Consider the following 17,551-nt stretch of genomic DNA (forward strand, 5'->3'; position numbering starts at 1 on the left):
GGAATAATTACACGTCCCTCTTTTAAAATTCGGTGTAATTTTTTTTGTGTAAACTCTTTGTGGTTTGAGAAATTACATCCAATACCCCTGAAATTTGTTTCTATCTAACAAAAATAAATCCTTTTGTTAGTTAAGTTTCACAGATTTTCCTGAAATTAACAAAAAGAAAATAGAATAAGATCTATATTTAACCTCGATTGACTTACTACTAACTTATTGCAGGTCAAATAAATCTTTTATAGTCAAATTATCCTCATACGTCTTCACGCGTTAATGCATATAAGCAGGCATATCTTCACTGTTATAAGGGCATTTTAGTTCGAAAAAAATTATTTGACCTGCAATAAGCCAATCGATAGTCAATAATGATTTTTATTTAGTTTTTTTGTTATATCAGCAAATTCAGTTAATTTTGACTAACGAGAGAACTTATTTGTTAGGCGCAAGCAAACCTCATGTGGTAGATGTAATTTTTCAAATCATAGGAGGTTTAGATGTAATTACATCTAATCTCGAGAAATGAGAGTTTAATTATCCCTTTAGTTTATAACAACGATTGCTTCTGCAGGGGAAAAAAAAAAGAACAAGAAAGAAAGAAAATCAAATTTTTGTTTGATTTGTAATAAATCATAATAAGTTCATTAGAGTCAAATATGAATTTTTAGTCAATTTATTTTTGTTTATATCATCAAATTCATTGAATTTTGATTAATGAATAGACCTAATTATTAAATAGTCAAAGCAATTGAATATAACTTCCCAAATTACAAAATTTTTACTTATAATTATATCCAACTTTAAAAAAAACCAACATAATTATCCCAAAATCCTAATTTTGATGGTAGATGGGGCTAGCGTGGATCTTTATCAGCATTGACTTTTATCATCGGCAGCTCAAAGAGACAGACATGGGAGGATCACCTACCTTGTATTGGTGTGTTTTGATTAGTACGAGACACACAAAATGACAAAATCAAGAAAGAGGTTGACAAAGTCCGGAACAAATTTACAATTTAATACAATTATTATTTTAAAGGAATAATTACATTCTTATTTCGTAAAATTTAATATAATTACATATAGATTTCTTGTGTAATTACAACAAATTTCAGGAAAGAATAGTCTAATTATCCCTATTTTAAAAAGTATAGGAACAAGTATTGAACAATATTTTTTTAAGAATAATTACACCCCCTTCTCCTAAGATTTGGTGTAATTACACGTAAATCTCTTATGTTTGAAAAATTATATACAGCACTCTGGATATTTGCTCCCATCTAACATATAAGTCCCTCCGTTGTTAAAATTCACCAAATTTGCAGGTATTGACAAAAAAAATCAAAAAAATTATCTATATTAATTCCGGATTGACTTATTGTAGGTCAAATATACATTTTTATGACCAAATTATCCTCATAGGTCTTTCCAAGTTAATTCATATGAAGATGTATATCTCCATAGTTATAGGGGTCGTTTAGCCCGAAAAAAACTATTTGACATGCAATAAGTTATTAATCAGTCGATCGAGAATAAACATCAATTTTTATTCAATTTTTTTTGTTAATATAAGTAAATTTAATTAATTTTTATTAATTAATAAACTTATTTATTAGACAGAAATAAACATCAGAATGTTAGATGTAATTTTCTAAACCACAAAATATATATATATATATATATATAATTACATCAAATATAAGAAGATGGGTATATAATTATACATTTTTTTTTATGCACTCAACACAATATATTGTCAATGCTACACATATTATTACATAATTATAAATGTAACATATTAGAACATGATCCACAACTGAAAAATAATATAAAATCACCAAGAACTTCACATCGGTATATAAATTTTGATGAATATTTCATCAATTTTATTGTAAATATTAAATTGGAAAAATAAATAGAGATTTAATCATAATGTAAGTATTGATAAAACTCTGATTGGATTGTGATTATGAGCATTAATATTTTATATTAGGCTAAATTGCATTTTATTCCCTGTATTTTCTTAAAAATTACTAAAAACTCCCATATATTTTAAAAATAAGTAAAAAAAAAAAAAAAGAAAATCCAGCATAAAACCTCCATTCTTTCAGAAACTAATGAAAGGTGGAATGTACTTGCGGGTGGTGAAAGTGGACATGATTTTTTTTATGGACTTCGAACCTTTCTTGTTGTAAATTAACAAAAATGCCCATACATTATGTTTAAAATTACTATGATCAAATGTAATTGCTTTAACATTATTTTGAATAATTTTTTTATATTTTTTATCCCTCTTAAATAATGAATAATTTTATTCTTAAAGATATTTATTAAAGATAAAGTACAAAAAAATATTTTTTTCTAAATTTATATAATTTAAATTAAAAAATTAATATACTAAGTTTATTTTAAAATTTTAAATATTTATCAATGTAAATATTAATGAACATAACAATAATACTTTTTTTAACTAATTTAAATATATTTTAATAAATTATATTATTTACTATAAATAATATACTAAATTTAAATTACTAATATATGTATTTACAATTATTTTTAAAATTTAAAAACTTAAATCAATTTTTCTTATCATTTTAAAAATTTTACTTTTTATTAAAACTTTTTACAACTTGTTTTTCTTAATTTACTTTTAATTATATTTAATTAAATTAATTAAAAAATTTAAAAAATTCATGGTCACCACTGCCCTTATTGAGAAGGGCGAGTGTGACATCGGTCTCGCCGACACCCAAATTTCTGATCTGGAAGACACCGTCATTGCCCAAATATATTTTGGGCGACAATGATGTTGCCCAGGTTGGGGAGGCAACATCGCCTCCATCTCCTGGTGGCGGGTTGGACTGGGTAGGCACCGGCAAGTGGCGGGTGGTGGGGGCAGGGGGCAGGGGGCAGGGGTGTTAGGGATTATTTATTTTATTTTTTAATAAAATAATAATTTAATTTTTATAATAATAATTTGTATAAAATATAATTTATAAACTTTATATATGTTGTTGACCTTTAATTTTTTAAGATTCAACAGTTTGATTTTTACAAATTTAAAAAAGATTCAACGGTTAATAAATAATAAATAGCATATAATAAATAAGGACATAACGATTATTTAAAAAAAATTAACACCGTTAATTACATTTAACGGAGATAGGAGATTGAGCTCCCTTTAAAAATACAGAAGGTGTTTTAGCTTATTTTTAAAATACAGAGAATTTTTAATTGAGTTTTGAAAAAATATGTACTATGTTTGGATTCATGTTTTTGCATTTTCCAAGATAAGATAAAATACACTCAATGTTTATTTTTGTATTTTTACACCTAATCTGTGTGGTTTTTTATTTTTCAACTTTATATATATAATATATATATATACACACTTATATATATAATATAAAGTAAGATTTGACAATAAATAGTGATTTTTGTCTAAAAAATACAACATTAAGCATATAAAAATATTATATATGTACATATTTAATATAAAAATATATATAAAAGAGATATAATTTGACAATGAACAGTGATTTTGTCTCACAAATCTCAACACAAACCTACACCACTTTTTTATAAAATATTTCGAATTACCTCATAACACAAATTCAAACATATATTTATTTTCAACACATACTTACTTATTTTTAATTTTCTCTCTCTATCTCCTAAATAGAAAACAAATCACTCAAAACACAAATACAGACACTGTAACGGAGTTTTATCCTATTTGGGCTTTATATTATGGGAATGAGTATGAGAGCAGTTGTTATAGTCTGGCATAGAGTTTGGGCTTGAAGATTCCCATTGTATCAGCTACTCCACTTATCAACCATTATCTAATTAATTATTATTATAATCTCCACATATAATATATATATATATATTATTCGCAAGTTTATTTATTTTAATTTTATTAAAAAAGGGTGACGCTTATTAAAGAACAGGTGTATATATTTTAACTTTGATCGTACTCATCGTCAACTTTTCCCTTTCTCTCTTCAACGACTCTCTCTCTCTCTCTCTCTGCAACTTCACACTTTCTCTCTCTCCCCCTTCTGGTTCAAGAACTTGGGGTTTTATTTCTTTCTTGGCATATATTCTCCTTCTTTGCCGTATAGAAAAAGTTGTTGTGTTTTTGGTTTAGAACTTGATAGCCCACGTACAATTTGGTCAGGTTTCTGCTGTTTTTTTCTTTTTTCCCTTCTTTTCCGCATTACATGCTTCTCGAATCATTTTGAAAGAAATTTGGTCTTTGTGTGGTACTATCAGCCTGCATTCATCAGTTCTTTCTTGGGGTCTTGATGTGTCTCTGACTCTGTCTCAGGATATTTGCTGGTTATAGTTATTGGGAAAGAATCTGGTAACTTCTTGTAATGAAACTCTTCTTCGTTTTCCTTAAGTGCTTGAAATTTATCTGTAATTTCCAACGGAAGATTTTGTTTGATTTCTCCGTAGCAACTATTTTGATGAAATATGGTTTCTTTGGATATTTTCTTGCGTTTTATTCGATCATTGCTTCTGCTGAATGATCATAGAATTTGTTGTTTCTTGTTCTTCTGGATTTTAGTGGGACTTTCTTGCACCTTGAAATTTGATGTTCTAGGGTTTATCTCTCAGCAGTCAATTGTCAACTCTGTTTCTTTCTGCATTGACCAAATTTCACTGATCAGTTATTTTCTCAGCTTTTAATAGAAAATTGTTTCTTGCACTTCTTTTTCTTTCTTCTATTTTCTCAAGTCGAATTCTTGTCTTTTTCCTCTCCTCCGAAATCATGCGTTGTAGTATCTATTTTAGCTGTTTTTTTTATGTGATCACATGTTTTGCTTTCTGTCTGAATCAGTTGGTCTGTTCCTCTTTGTATCTTTTTTGTATTTGGAGGGTTGGCTATCTATTTTCATCTTTCTTTCAAGTTGGACAAATTGTAGTGCAGTTTCTTGGTGTTTGACTTAATCTGTAGGACATGCAATCTCTTTGTGTATTTCTTATTGACTTTCTACTGTTTGATCACTGTATTTGAAATATTATTCCTGTTTGCTTCAGGTAAATCTTTTCTTGGAGTCCGTGCATCTAAATTGTCTCGAAATTTTAGAGTTCTATGCAGTTTTCTCTTAATTGATGATTTAGCAGAAATATTTTGCCGCTGTATGTAGAAGTCCTGACCATCTTATTTGTTTCGTTGAATTTATTGTAATAAATGCTTGGTTCGTTGTGGATTAATTCTCTGGAAGACTTCATCAACCTCAGAACCTTTAATTGCACTGCTTTAGAAGGAAATGAGGGATGTTCTCTTGGTTGGGAAGAACAGCGTCTTCATGTTTGAGCCCCTTGAGTCAATATGCCCGTATGAACAAGGATGATGAAGAGGATTTGGGAGGAGAGAACGATGCACTTCTCTGGTCCAAAGACCTTGAAAAGCATTCCCATGGTGAATTCTCATTTGCAGTGGTACAGGCAAATGCTGTCCTTGAGGATCAGAGCCAGGTTGAGACTGGTAGACATGCCACCTTTGTTGGGGTGTATGATGGCCACGGTGGCCCAGATGCTTCAAGATACATCTCCGATCACCTCTTTGGTCATTTACTCAGTAAGACTTTTTCCATTGCCCTTCTCTATCATTTAATTGTAGTTGTCAACTTGTCATGTGAACTTATTGAATTTCTTATGCATGTTTGTCAGAGGATGAGCTTTAACTGTAATGATTTTCCAATTAACTTTAATTGAATACAAAATTATACACCATCATTCATCTAAAGTATGATATGTACGCTGGCATTTGCTGTTTAGAGATTTATGGAATTTGGGTAGCATTGAGCCAAAACTCTACATAAGAAATATGTGGTAATTGGAGAATCTTTGCTATATTTTTCTTTTTTTTTGTTATTAGCATGTTTAATATAACTTCTTTACATTTGTTGTCCGCTTTCTTTGTTGGATATAACTGGTGGCCTCCAGAGGATGGTGAGGTTCAGTTCTCCTAATCTGTTTTCACCATCTTTTTGCTATTCATTTCATGAAAAACATATTATTAAATGTCTAGGCTACTTTTTTTACTTCAAGACATGGTTGGACGTTAATGTTGCAACTAAGAGCTTTTTACTACAGAAAAATGTTGTGAGATTGCATAAGCTTTCAGGTGTTGAGAGAGGTCAGGAGAAAATAACTTTAACGCTGAAGGAAGGTGCCAGAGCAAGTTTACTTTACTGCCAACATTACCACCTGTCAAAAATAGTCGGTTTCTCTTTCAAAAAAATTTCCCATGCCAAATTTAGATTAGCAACCAGTTTATACATATTCCATGTGTATATGCATATAACATGAATTTTTTCTTTTTACAGGACTTGCTCGAGAAAAAGGAGCAATGTCTGAAGATGTACTCAGGACTGCATTTTCTGAGACAGAAAATGGTTTTCTTACTCTTGTTAGAAGAGCCTATGCAATTAGACCAGTAATTGCAGCAACTGGATCTTGTTGTCTAGTTGGAGTTATCTGGAAAAAAACATTATATGTTGCCAACGTGGGCGATTCTAGAGCAGTAATGGGTTATTTAGACAGGTCAAATCAAATTGTTGCGGAGCAGCTTACCAGAGATCACAATGTCAGTATGGAGGAGGTTAGAAAAGAACTAAGGAACTTACATCCTGAAGATTCAGAAATCGTTGTAATGAAGCAAGGGGTTTGGCGCATCAAGGGCATCATACAGGTATGCCACCAGTTAACCATGACTAGTTTTATGAGTCCAAATGGCATTTAACTTCTCTTTAATGGGTATTAGGTTCTCATTTTTTTTCAGCAGTTCCAAGATTCAATCTTTTACTTTTAACTTGCAACAAATTCCTAAATGCATGCATATTTCTCTAATTACAACAAGTTGAAACAGCCAAATGTTCGGTAGACCTGATGTGCCGGTGTTGTTATGTAAAAAGATAGCGTAATCCTATGCTTGTATTTTGATCTGCAAACTTGTTTAGTTATCAAACTGAAGTTATACATGATAACAATGTCAAGTTTCGTATAAAGGCGGTATTTTTGTATCAATATCAGTTCAATCACTCCTTTTGCTATAAGTATTTCGGTAGACATGTCATGGTAATTTCATTGTTTCACATAAGGAAGTTTGACCAGGTCCCGTGTCTAACGGTGTGAATAAGACAAATGACATCCAACAAAAGCCTCATGGTTGCTGTTCCCTAGGAGTCTTTTGCCTAATAATGAGTAATTCTTTTTCAAAGTGGACTTAAACTGATATTCTACTGTCAACTTTTGGGTCCATTCGTGCAGAGTGAAACTCAACATATTTGGAGACCCTTTCAGTGAGTAATAGAAGATCAAGCATGATTAAATCTTTACACTGGTCTCAGCTAATTCTAGTCGCTTTTATTTCGTACTGCTTCAGCAGGGATCCTCTAAACGTCGAAGCTTTTCTCTAGTGCTTTCGTGAACTGTTTTAGTTTATTCTGACAGAAAAGTCAGTAATGGTTGAGGAAGATGGAGCAGGCTCATTCACCGACTTGTTTAATGATGCGTTGTTACTGGAAACCTCCTTCTTTGATTTATCTTTGATCAGTTCTGTGATTGGTTTTTATGTCTGTTCTCTTGCTTTTTTCTTTGATATTAAAACTAACCTTAAACTTGAGCAGTTCTGCCCTTCGGTTTTTCTGATAAAACTTAACTGTTTGCGCTACTCTTCAGTCTGGATTTGATCCTCTTATGAATGTTATGCCCTGCTTTATTCTTGCTTGTGATATTGTGCTGGTATTGTGTCCATATTTGTTCCAGGTATCCAGATCTATTGGTGATGCTTATCTGAAGAGGCCAGAATTCTCTCTTGACCCATCTTTTCCGAGATTTCACCTCCCTGAACCCCTTCATCGACCGGTTTTAAGAGCTGATCCGACGATAGTGACTAGAGATTTACAACCAAATTACAAATTTCTCATTTTTGCATCGGATGGTCTATGGGAATACTTGACTAATCAGGAGGCCGTTGAGCTTGTCTACAATAGCCCAAGAGTGGTGTGTTCTATTTCCTTATCCATATAGCTTAACCATTTCTTTCCATATATACACTTATTTGTAAAAAAAAAACTTGCATATCAGGGTATAGCTAGAAGACTTCTCATATGGGCTATGGAAAAGGCAGCCAAGACAAGGCAGATGCCGTATAGCGAAATAAAGAAACTTGATCAGGGGGTGAGGAGACACGTTCATGATGATATTACCATTGTCATCATCTTCATAGACCATGAAATGTTGGATAGTAAGACCTCCATACCTGAACTCTCGGTACGAGGATTTGTAGATACCGTCGGACCATCAAATTTTAACTTTCCATAAGGGGGAATACCAAGTCTGAACTAAAAGGTTTTGCTAGTTGAATCCAAGCATATTAGCAAGATGATCACTTTGTATAAATCTCCTAATAAGACAGACTGCTTGTAGTTGCTTCTTGGTGTGTTTAGTTTCTGATTTTGATTTCTTGAAGAGATCATTTCCAGCTTATTAAGCTCCGAAGATTGATTGTTGCTCTTCTGGTGCACTTGTGCTTAGGTTTACATCCTTATCATTATTGTTTCTTCCTTTCAGATATTGTTTTCATGGTTGTAGCATGAATCTTTGTCTTTGAGAAGAATGGTTAAAGGTTGTAGCATTTGTCCTGACAAACCCAATTTACTGCTTCTTTTGCGCTGATAATGAACAAGATTTATATAATAAGTTTTTCACATTCTGCAACTCCAGTTAAACAATAATTGCAAAACCAATCCCAACAAATTATAAAACAAAAGAAAACATGAACTTTAATTTCTGAGTATCATCGAGTATGAATAATAGGGATGAAGGAAGTGGAGAGGCGCATACCTACAAATTGTATAAAACAAGAAATCTGAAATCACTTCATAAAAACTTTTCGCTAACAATATATATAAAAAGATGTCTCAAGATTCAATCTGACATTACAAATTCATATTATATTACAATATGTGACCGCTAAAACCAACAAGCATATAAATACTGCCAAGGAATCACGAGTTCCCTTTCATGCCAAAACTCAAATCATAATACCACTGGAAATACACAAGTCTTCTACAAATTAATATTGAGGAAAAAAAAAATGTCTCCATGTTCATTGCTCGAATTTTGAAAAGTAAAGACCCAGAAGAAAAGAACAAGATGAAAAATGAAATGGAGAAGCAAATGAAGCAGCATAAGCAACCATGTGAACTGTATAAAATCTCTTAGAAGCATTTTCTGTGGACAATTGAAGGCCCAGCCTCATCATACTCTGCTTTGGCTATCCACATCTGCAATAAGGAAACAAGAAAATCACTCAGCTGAAAGTCTTGAAGCTCCTAAAAGATTTTTACATCTAAATTATGCTTAGATGATTTAATATTCATTTGTTGGTCAGATCCTAAATTCAAGTAATCTAACTCTAACATTGTCGATGAGTGTAATATGCTGATCAGCAGCCAAATGGATTTATCAATGAGCTCTTTGTTCTTGGAAATGCAGTAATGCTGATTTTAGAAAAATTAAGCATACCTGCTGGAATGTGCTGAGTGAAGCCAAAATGGAACCTCCAATCCAGACACTGTACTTTCTCTCTGGTGGAGCCACCACCTTAATCTTCATGCTGCTTGGAGCCAGGGCAGTGATTTCCTTGCTCATCCTGTCAGCAATACCTGGGAACATGGTGGAACCACCACTGAGGACAATGTTGCCGTACAGATCCTTCCTGATATCGACATCACACTTCATGATTGAGTTATAGGTGGTTTCATGGATTCCAGCAGCTTCCATCCCGATCATTGATGGCTGGAAGAGGACCTCAGGGCATCGGAATCGTTCAGCACCAATCGTGATCACCTGTCCATCAGGCAGCTCATAGTTCTTCTCTACAGCAGAGCTCGTCTTTGCTGTTTCTAGCTCCTGTTCATAGTCAAGAGCAATGTAAGCTAGCTTCTCTTTTATGTCCCTCACAATTTCCCGCTCAGCTGTTGTAGTGAAGGAGTAGCCTCTCTCGGTCAGTATCTTCATTAGGTTGTCTGTGAGATCACGGCCAGCAAGATCAAGACGCAAAATTGCATGGGGAAGAGCATAACCCTCATAGATGGGGACGGTATGGCTGACACCATCCCCAGAGTCGAGAACAATACCTGTCAAAAAACGGGTCAACATGTAAGTGGAAGAATAATTTAGCTTAATAAAGAAGATCCTTTGTCCTCTAGGCATTATGCAGATAATTAAATGTTTTGCCCTGTAACAATGAATGTTGATCCTTTGGCCATTGAGGCTCTAAGCTAATGGCAGTTTCTATTTATACATCGACAGTCGAGATACTTAAGTCATAAACTTCCACAACATAGGATGAATCAATACTCAATGCATTAGTATATGAATTATCAATGCCTTCCGCCAAATGCTCTTGTTCTCTCACTAAGAGATGCATGGATGGAAGACTTGATCAGTGATTTGAAAGTGCCTAAAGAAAATCAGTCATGCAGTACGCATTAGAAGGCATATTAATTTCTGCAAATATTTTCAAAAACATTTCCAGATTTGTTAGCAGGTGGATGTTCTTTGCAGGGCTGGGACATAATGTTTGATTATTCAGAAGACTGCAATAAGTGTGTGGTATCTCTTTACCTATATTGATCTAAAATGAGGATGACATTTAAGGGGAAGGGTTTTAATGCATTAGTGAATAGATTAAATTGACCTAGTGTTTTCCTTACCAGTTGTACGACCACTGGCATAAAGGGAGAGGACAGCCTGAATAGCGACATACATGGCAGGGGTGTTAAAGGTCTCAAACATGATTTGAGTCATTTTTTCACGATTAGCCTTGGGGTTGAGAGGGGCTTCTGTCAACAGAATTGGGTGCTCCTCTGGGGCCACACGAAGTTCATTGTAGAAGGTATGATGCCAAATCTTCTCCATATCATCCCAGTTGCTGACAATTCCATGCTCAATTGGGTACTTCAATGTCAAAATACCTCTCTTGGATTGGGCCTCATCGCCGACATAAGCATCTTTTTGGCCCATGCCAACCATCACTCCAGTGTGACGAGGCCGTCCAACAATGCTGGGAAACACAGCCCTTGGAGCATCATCTCCAGCAAATCCAGCCTGACAATTTTGAGATCACAGAAACAATAAGCTTCAGAGAACATAATAATACATTAAAATTCTATTATTTCTCTCATGACAGGACTAGCAATTGAAGTAAATCTAAACAGGTGGTATTCGAATTCAGAGGTTACCTTGACCATTCCAGTTCCATTGTCACAAACAAGGGGCTGAATATCCTCACCGTCGGCCATCTCTTAATATTATCTGGAGAAGAGTTCAACAATCTTCTACTTTAATGAGGAGAAGGCAATATTACACTACATAAACATAAATCATGCATCTTAAATCATGCCAATGAAGATCAAAAGTTGAAATCGCCTTTGATCAAGAGAACTTCACTTCATGGTTGATGGCAATGGCAAATGATGTGCCACTGTCAGAAAATCATTTGCAAATAATTTATTTCTAAGTAAAAGGGTGAAATGTCACATCAATCAGATTGGTATCAAGAAGACTGAGCCTTGAAAATGAAAGATCCATCCAGACACACGGATTGATGTGAAATGTTTTCCACTAAGAGCAATCTCTACAATGCAATATATACTCCATACAAAGAAATTTTAACATGGGCACTAAACTTAAAATCATCTTCCATTCAATATATACAATTAGATTGAAGGAGATCATTTCATTTCGCAGGTGTTGATTGAATAGTAGACACTGAACTGAACAACACAATCATAGATGTTATCACCCAAAAACTGAATCAGTCTATGCATGTATCACCATAAATTTATTGTGATGTCCAGACTTCAAACGAGATCCCAAACATATGCAAGCGTACAAACTAAAACCTTCCACCAACAAGCATAAACTGAAAAAGATACAAACTTTATCAACTCGGTCATAATTCGAAAAACCCATCAGCAGATCCATGACTAAAAATTACAAAAAGCATAAACAGTCAGATCCCACAACAGAGTTCAAACAAGAGTGAAATCTTTGCACAGATCAAGAAATCGGAAATCGTAGACAATAAATACATAACAAGATTCAACTAATCTTCAAACTGAAGATCGAAACTGAATCTTTTCTCCAAAAATGAAGATAAAATCGAATCTTTGTAATGAGAAAGCATGATATCAAGGCAAAGACTATACCTTTGAGGCCTTACTGAGAACGGGTCTCACTCCTTTTTGCTCTTCTAATGAAATTCTCCCTCAGTCTCTCTCGCTCTCTCTCTATATGCGAGAATTTGGAATGTGTTTTCCCCTTTGTCTGAGATGCCGGCCCTCTTGTTTAAAAACCGAGAAATGCAGCTCAGCCTCAAATGAAATTCAGCTCAAATGAACCTCAAATTCAAACTTATTAGATCACAGCCGTTGGATTGGTACGATCTGTATCTGTGGTTTGTGGCACCCACGACAGCATCAGACTGATGGTGAATATAGCTGGCTAGCTTTTGAACTCAGTTGTGCTGTGAGGACAGATGAGCCCTTCACCTTTAATGTCATTCCCATCTGTCCTCCTTTAATCTGGAGGGTCAATTTTGAGACTTCATATATGTCCCACTCCTATTAAGTTTGGCAAAGAAAAAGTCTTCTGTTTCCCATCATAAGAAATTATACATAAACTTATTCATCCTTTTATTTTAAAGCACCTCATTCAAAATTCTAATTCAAACTCAGTTGGATCGAAATTAAATTAATTATATGACATGTGCAATATACTTTTTATGTAATTAATGAATAATTAGAAAAAATAACCAATCACAATACAAGTGTATATTTATTTTTGAGAGTGATTTGATTTAGCTGAATTTGAAGAATTTTTCGCACTTCATACCAAGTTTTCTTGATACTTGTATTTTCTGAAGGGTTCTTCACATAGCAGCAGAAATGAGCCATGCTCACAATGACATCCATCTTATGAGTAGGACATAATATTTAATGATATTTATTGTTCTTTGGAGTGTCGAAATCACAATAAAAATCTTTACAACATTGAATACAGTGTATAACCCTCGACAACATTGATATTCTTACAAGCTACATTGTCCTTGTTTTTCCTATTATTAACCCCCAAATAATTGGTGGTGATGGTATCTTTTGGTGATCATTGAAGGGGGAAGAGGAAAAGGAAAAAAGTCAAGGTTTCATTCATGTGAGCATGTTCTAATCAATATATGGTCCCTTCTCTTACAACTCTTGACTAAGAACATATGAGAAAGAATGGTCATTAAGCTTGAAACATGAGAAACATACAACAGAAGAGACCACTCTTTGTCTTCTCACAGACAATCTGAGAACACCCTCCTGATTTGGTTATGGGTTGTAAGTTTGGGTGATGGATATGTTATTGCAGTTGGCCGACAAGGAAGGTGAAATCTATGTAATAAAGAATGTAATGGATCTTGACATGTGTAACGAACATGGACATATACCCCACAGTACAATAAACGAGACTTTGAGAGATAGAAAGCTTAAAAGTGGCTGATGTCCAGACTGTAAAGGCAAGCAAAATCTTTCTTGGTTGGGGCTCATCCTCATGCTGCTGGGAATCTCTTTTCCCAGGGACATGGTTTCAAAAGTGTGATGGATCTACATCATTACAGCCATATGATTTCCAAATGTAACTCTAAAGTTTGTGTTATAGAATATCATACTCGCTCGTGTTTGTTTTTCGACCTTCATCGATGGCTTCCGTTTGTGCAGTAAAACTATGTTGTCTGTTTCTGAATTTCATAAATGACTAAGAAGCAAAAGAATCCCAAGATTCAATCTGGCATTACAAACTCATATTTGAATTACAATCCGTGACATGGTCAGATAAGCAGATAAATACAGTGAAGCATTTGCCGTCCATCCAAAACTCAAATCATAATACCACCGGAAATACACAACTCTTCTATGAATTAATATAAATTGGAGAAAAAATATGTGAATATTTCAATTTTATCATATTGTTTCCATGTCTGATGTTCAAATCTTAATAGAAGTAAAGACTTGGATGAAAAGAACAAAAAATAAATAAGGAAAAGCAAATCGGGAGCAGCATCAAGAATCATATAAATCTCTCCAGCGATGGTCTCTTTCCAGCAACTCTTATTTTAGAAGCACTTTCTGTGGACGATTGAAGGGCCAGATTCGTCGTATTCTGCTTTGGCTATCCACATCTACAAGCAGAAGAATTAGAAACATCAGTCAGCAGAAATTCTTAAATGCAGTCAATCAGTCTGAGACGTTAGCCTTAATCGACCAGTAAGTAAGAGCATCATGCTTCACCTCAACCAGCTAATTGAGTAAAGCTCTGCCCTTAAGAAATGCACTAGTGCTAGATATTAAACAAGAGATAATTATATGGGCCCCACAAGGTTTGGGAATTTTACGGGAAAATCCCTCAACATAGCAGAACTACAATTATGTCTTTTAGGTCTTTTCCTAGAAAAATGCCTAAATCTGTGGAGGGGTTGCCTAAGTCATCCCTTTAAAGAAAAGACTTTCTGTTAAAAAGTTAGGCATACCTGCTGGAATGTGCTGAGAGAGGCCAAAATGGAGCCTCCAATCCATACACTGTACTTTCTCTCAGGTGGAGCCACCACCTTAATCTTCATGCTGCTTGGAGCCAGAGCTGTAATCTCCTTACTCATCCTGTCAGCAATACCTGGGAACATGGTCGAGCCACCACTGAGAACAATGTTGCCGTACAGATCCTTCCTGATATCTACATCGCACTTCATGATAGAATTATAGGTGGTTTCATGGATTCCCGCAGCTTCCATCCCGATCATCGATGGCTGGAAGAGGACCTCAGGGCATCGGAATCGTTCAGCACCTATAGTGATCACTTGTCCATCAGGCAGTTCGTAGTTCTTCTCCACGGAAGAGCTCGTCTTTGCTGTTTCTAGCTCTTGTTCATAGTCAAGAGCAATGTAAGCTAGCTTCTCTTTTATATCCCTCACAATTTCCCGCTCAGCTGTTGTAGTGAAAGAGTAGCCTCTCTCTGTGAGTATCTTCATGAAGTTGTCAGTGAGATCACGGCCAGCCAGATCAAGACGGAGGATCGCGTGGGGAAGAGCGTAACCTTCATAGATGGGGACTGTATGGCTGACACCATCCCCTGAGTCAAGAACAATACCTGCCGAAGAAATGATCTGGTCACAAATGTGTATAGCAACAGAATTTTAGCTTTAATAGAGAATGTGATTTGTCCTCTAGGCATTAGTCCAATGGCTAGAAGAATTTTGCTGTATCGACAATATGTGATTCTTTTGCCACTGATTGGTTTTAGCTAATTGCAGATTCTAGGATACTAAATGCAATACTCCATTTGATCAATAACCCTCCTGATATTTCTTTACCTATACTGAGCAAATGACGAATTATAATTCTTAACCGAAAAAAGAAGGGATGGGCCACAGGTATCATGCATCAGTAAATGAAAAAAGTAAATCGAATTAGTTTTTTCCTTACCAGTTGTACGACCACTGGCATAAAGGGAGAGAACTGCCTGAATAGCAACATACATGGCAGGGGTGTTAAAGGTCTCAAACATAATCTGCGTCATTTTTTCACGATTGGCCTTAGGGTTGAGAGGAGCTTCAGTCAACAGGATTGGATGCTCTTCTGGGGCCACACGAAGTTCATTGTAGAAAGTGTGATGCCAAATCTTCTCCATATCATCCCAATTGCTGACAATTCCGTGCTCAATTGGATACTTCAATGTCAAAATACCTCTCTTGGATTGAGCCTCATCACCAACATAAGCATCCTTTTGGCCCATGCCAACCATCACTCCAGTATGGCGAGGGCGTCCCACTATGCTGGGGAAGACAGCCCTTGGAGCATCATCTCCAGCAAATCCAGCCTGACCATTTTGAGATCAACAAAACAAATACGCTAAGCTCTCTTATTCTCATTCATCACCAAATAAGCTATCAAAGCAAAAGTCTGAATGCAAATTAAGGAGTATAGTTCCTGGGTACTGAATCCAAAGCTTACCTTAACCATTCCAGTTCCATTGTCGCAAACAAGAGGCTGAATATCCTCGCCTTCTGCCATCTCTTAATGTTCTCTGGAGGAAAAGTAATCATCTTGAACTTTTTAGGGAGAGGCAATATCATACAACAACATCAAAGTTCATGCTGAAGTTTGATCAAGATTGTTGTTTCAAGTCCAACAGCAGTGGCATGTAATACCATTGTCAGAAAATCTTTCAGAACTATTCTTACAACAAAAGGATGAGAAATCAATTCAGCTTAGAGATGCAAGATCCATCCAGATTGTGGATTGGAACCAGTTGATGTGATATGTTTCTTATGTAAAGAAGTATGTCTCTCGATAAAAAATCTATTGACTTGCACATGCAAAAGAAGATAGATTTTTACCAATCCTTTTGCAAAATCACATAGCACAAATCAAACAAAAGCATTAACGATAGAAATTGGTAGAAAGTTTCATCATTCAAAGTATACATAGAGATTCTGAAGACCATTCATTTCTAATAACATCCGGAAGTTAACTCAACAGCACACCCTTCAAAAGGCAAATGTTTGACTTCTAAATGTAACTAACATTATCATTGCTGTAATTAACCCAAAATATAAGGTAAAAGCATATTTCACCTCTAATCTCTAATGATTTCTGCAAAAATTCCGAATTATATTGGCTCGATTAAAATCTCACATAAATGCAAGCATACAATATAAATCTTCCACCAATAAGCATGAACTAGGAAACATGTTATAACCTTCACTAATCAATACTGAACAAACCACACATTTCTTACTTAAATTCTTACACTCGAGCAGAATTGAAAACACACATTTGCAGATCGACGAATCAAGACTCATAAGAACAATAAACAGCTAAAAATCCACACAAAAACAAAACACAGAAAGAAAGTGCACATATCAACAGGATCAGAAACATTTTTTGGCAGAAAGGAGAAGTTCAAAATTGAGATGAAAATCGAATCTCAGTAACGAGAAAGCAAAATTCAAAGCAAAAATAGTAAGTACCTTTGAGGCCTTGTTGGGAATTGGTCTTTGTCTCTGTATCTCTTTCTCACTCTCTTTATCCCTCACAATGATAATGTGGCCTCTGTTTATCGTGTGTGTGAGGTGCCCGCCCTCTTGTTTTAAAAACGAGAAATGAAACTCAGCCTCGAATGAAATTCAGCTGAAATGAACCTTAAATTCATGCCTGTGAAGATCAGAGCCGTTGGATTGTTATGATTTGAATCTATGGGTTGTGGCACCCACGACAGCATCACATTGGTGGTGGATATAGCTGGCTGGCTTTTGCTTGCCGGGACAGATATGCCCCTCGCTTTTCCCCATCTCTACCTTTTCAACCTCGGAGGACAATTTCGGAAACTTCAATATATTCTCTCAACATTTACATTTTAAAATTTAAATAACTTTCCCTCTTATTGCATTTGGATACAAGGATAAGATTCATTTCTACTTTAT

The 17,551-nt window shown here is 34.9% G+C and overlaps 3 protein-coding genes across 9 annotated transcripts; 1 reads left to right on the forward strand and 2 right to left on the reverse strand.

Annotated features, from left to right (window-relative positions):
* The first annotated feature begins 3,972 nt into the window (after positions 1-3,972).
* Positions 3,973-8,534, forward strand: LOC105159679 (putative protein phosphatase 2C 68). 7 transcript variants are annotated; one of them, XM_020693405.2, is made up of 6 exons: positions 3,973-4,178; positions 4,334-4,369; positions 5,050-5,593; positions 6,345-6,709; positions 7,786-8,022; positions 8,107-8,534. In XM_020693405.2, the coding sequence occupies exons 3-6, from the start codon at positions 5,290-5,292 to the stop codon at positions 8,341-8,343; spliced, it is 1,143 nt and encodes a 380-aa protein (XP_020549064.1). In that variant the 5' UTR covers positions 3,973-4,178; positions 4,334-4,369; positions 5,050-5,289; the 3' UTR covers positions 8,344-8,534. The 7 variants fall into 7 exon arrangements, with proteins under 7 accessions (XP_020549064.1, XP_011075138.1, XP_020549065.1 ...); XM_011076836.3 differs by having other exon boundaries at positions 5,238-5,593; XM_020693406.2 differs by having other exon boundaries at positions 5,254-5,593.
* Positions 8,535-8,900: 366 nt separating this feature from the next.
* On the reverse strand, positions 8,901-12,395 carry LOC105159681 (actin-97). Its single transcript, XM_011076838.3, has 5 exons — positions 12,240-12,395; positions 11,271-11,343; positions 10,743-11,136; positions 9,550-10,163; positions 8,901-9,308 (listed from the first exon to the last, which is right to left on the reverse strand). Exons 2-5 carry the CDS (start codon positions 11,328-11,330, stop codon positions 9,243-9,245), a joined length of 1,134 nt encoding a protein of 377 aa, XP_011075140.1. The 5' UTR covers positions 11,331-11,343; positions 12,240-12,395; the 3' UTR covers positions 8,901-9,242.
* A 1,579-nt stretch (positions 12,396-13,974) lies between these two features.
* Positions 13,975-17,251, reverse strand: LOC105159682 (actin-97). The gene is made up of 5 exons (XM_011076839.3): positions 17,099-17,251; positions 16,080-16,152; positions 15,552-15,945; positions 14,603-15,216; positions 13,975-14,254 (listed from the first exon to the last, which is right to left on the reverse strand). The coding sequence occupies exons 2-5, from the start codon at positions 16,137-16,139 to the stop codon at positions 14,189-14,191; spliced, it is 1,134 nt and encodes a 377-aa protein (XP_011075141.2). The 5' UTR covers positions 16,140-16,152; positions 17,099-17,251; the 3' UTR covers positions 13,975-14,188.
* Positions 17,252-17,551: the final 300 nt, after the last annotated feature.

This window comes from Sesamum indicum, linkage group LG4, assembly GCF_026168435.1.
Source record: "Sesamum indicum cultivar Baizhima isolate 11 linkage group LG4, ASM2616843v1, whole genome shotgun sequence".
Classification (NCBI taxonomy): Eukaryota; Viridiplantae; Streptophyta; class Magnoliopsida; order Lamiales; family Pedaliaceae; genus Sesamum; species Sesamum indicum.

What these genes read in the sequence shown, in the direction of transcription:
- LOC105159679 (XM_011076834.3), top strand. Translation starts at nt 5,290, where the DNA reads ATGTTCTCTTGGTTGGGAAGAACAGCGTCTTCATGTTTGAGCCCCTTG. An exon ending in GCATCAAGGGCATCATACAG is followed by an intron (nt 6,710 to 7,785) that starts GTATGCCACCAG and finishes TATTTGTTCCAG; the next exon opens with GTATCCAGATCTATTGGTGA. An exon ending in TCTACAATAGCCCAAGAGTG is followed by an intron (nt 8,023 to 8,106) that starts GTGTGTTCTATT and finishes CTTGCATATCAG; the next exon opens with GGTATAGCTAGAAGACTTCT.
- LOC105159681 (XM_011076838.3), bottom strand. Translation starts at nt 11,330, where the DNA reads ATGGCCGACGGTGAGGATATTCAGCCCCTTGTTTGTGACAATGGAACT. An exon ending in ATGGAACTGGAATGGTCAAG is followed by an intron (nt 11,137 to 11,270) that starts GTAACCTCTGAA and finishes CAAAATTGTCAG; the next exon opens with GCTGGATTTGCTGGAGATGA. An exon ending in CACTCAGCACATTCCAGCAG is followed by an intron (nt 9,309 to 9,549) that starts GTATGCTTAATT and finishes TCCTTATTGCAG; the next exon opens with ATGTGGATAGCCAAAGCAGA.
- LOC105159682 (XM_011076839.3), bottom strand. Translation starts at nt 16,139, where the DNA reads ATGGCAGAAGGCGAGGATATTCAGCCTCTTGTTTGCGACAATGGAACT. An exon ending in ATGGAACTGGAATGGTTAAG is followed by an intron (nt 15,946 to 16,079) that starts GTAAGCTTTGGA and finishes CAAAATGGTCAG; the next exon opens with GCTGGATTTGCTGGAGATGA. An exon ending in CTCTCAGCACATTCCAGCAG is followed by an intron (nt 14,255 to 14,602) that starts GTATGCCTAACT and finishes TTCTGCTTGTAG; the next exon opens with ATGTGGATAGCCAAAGCAGA.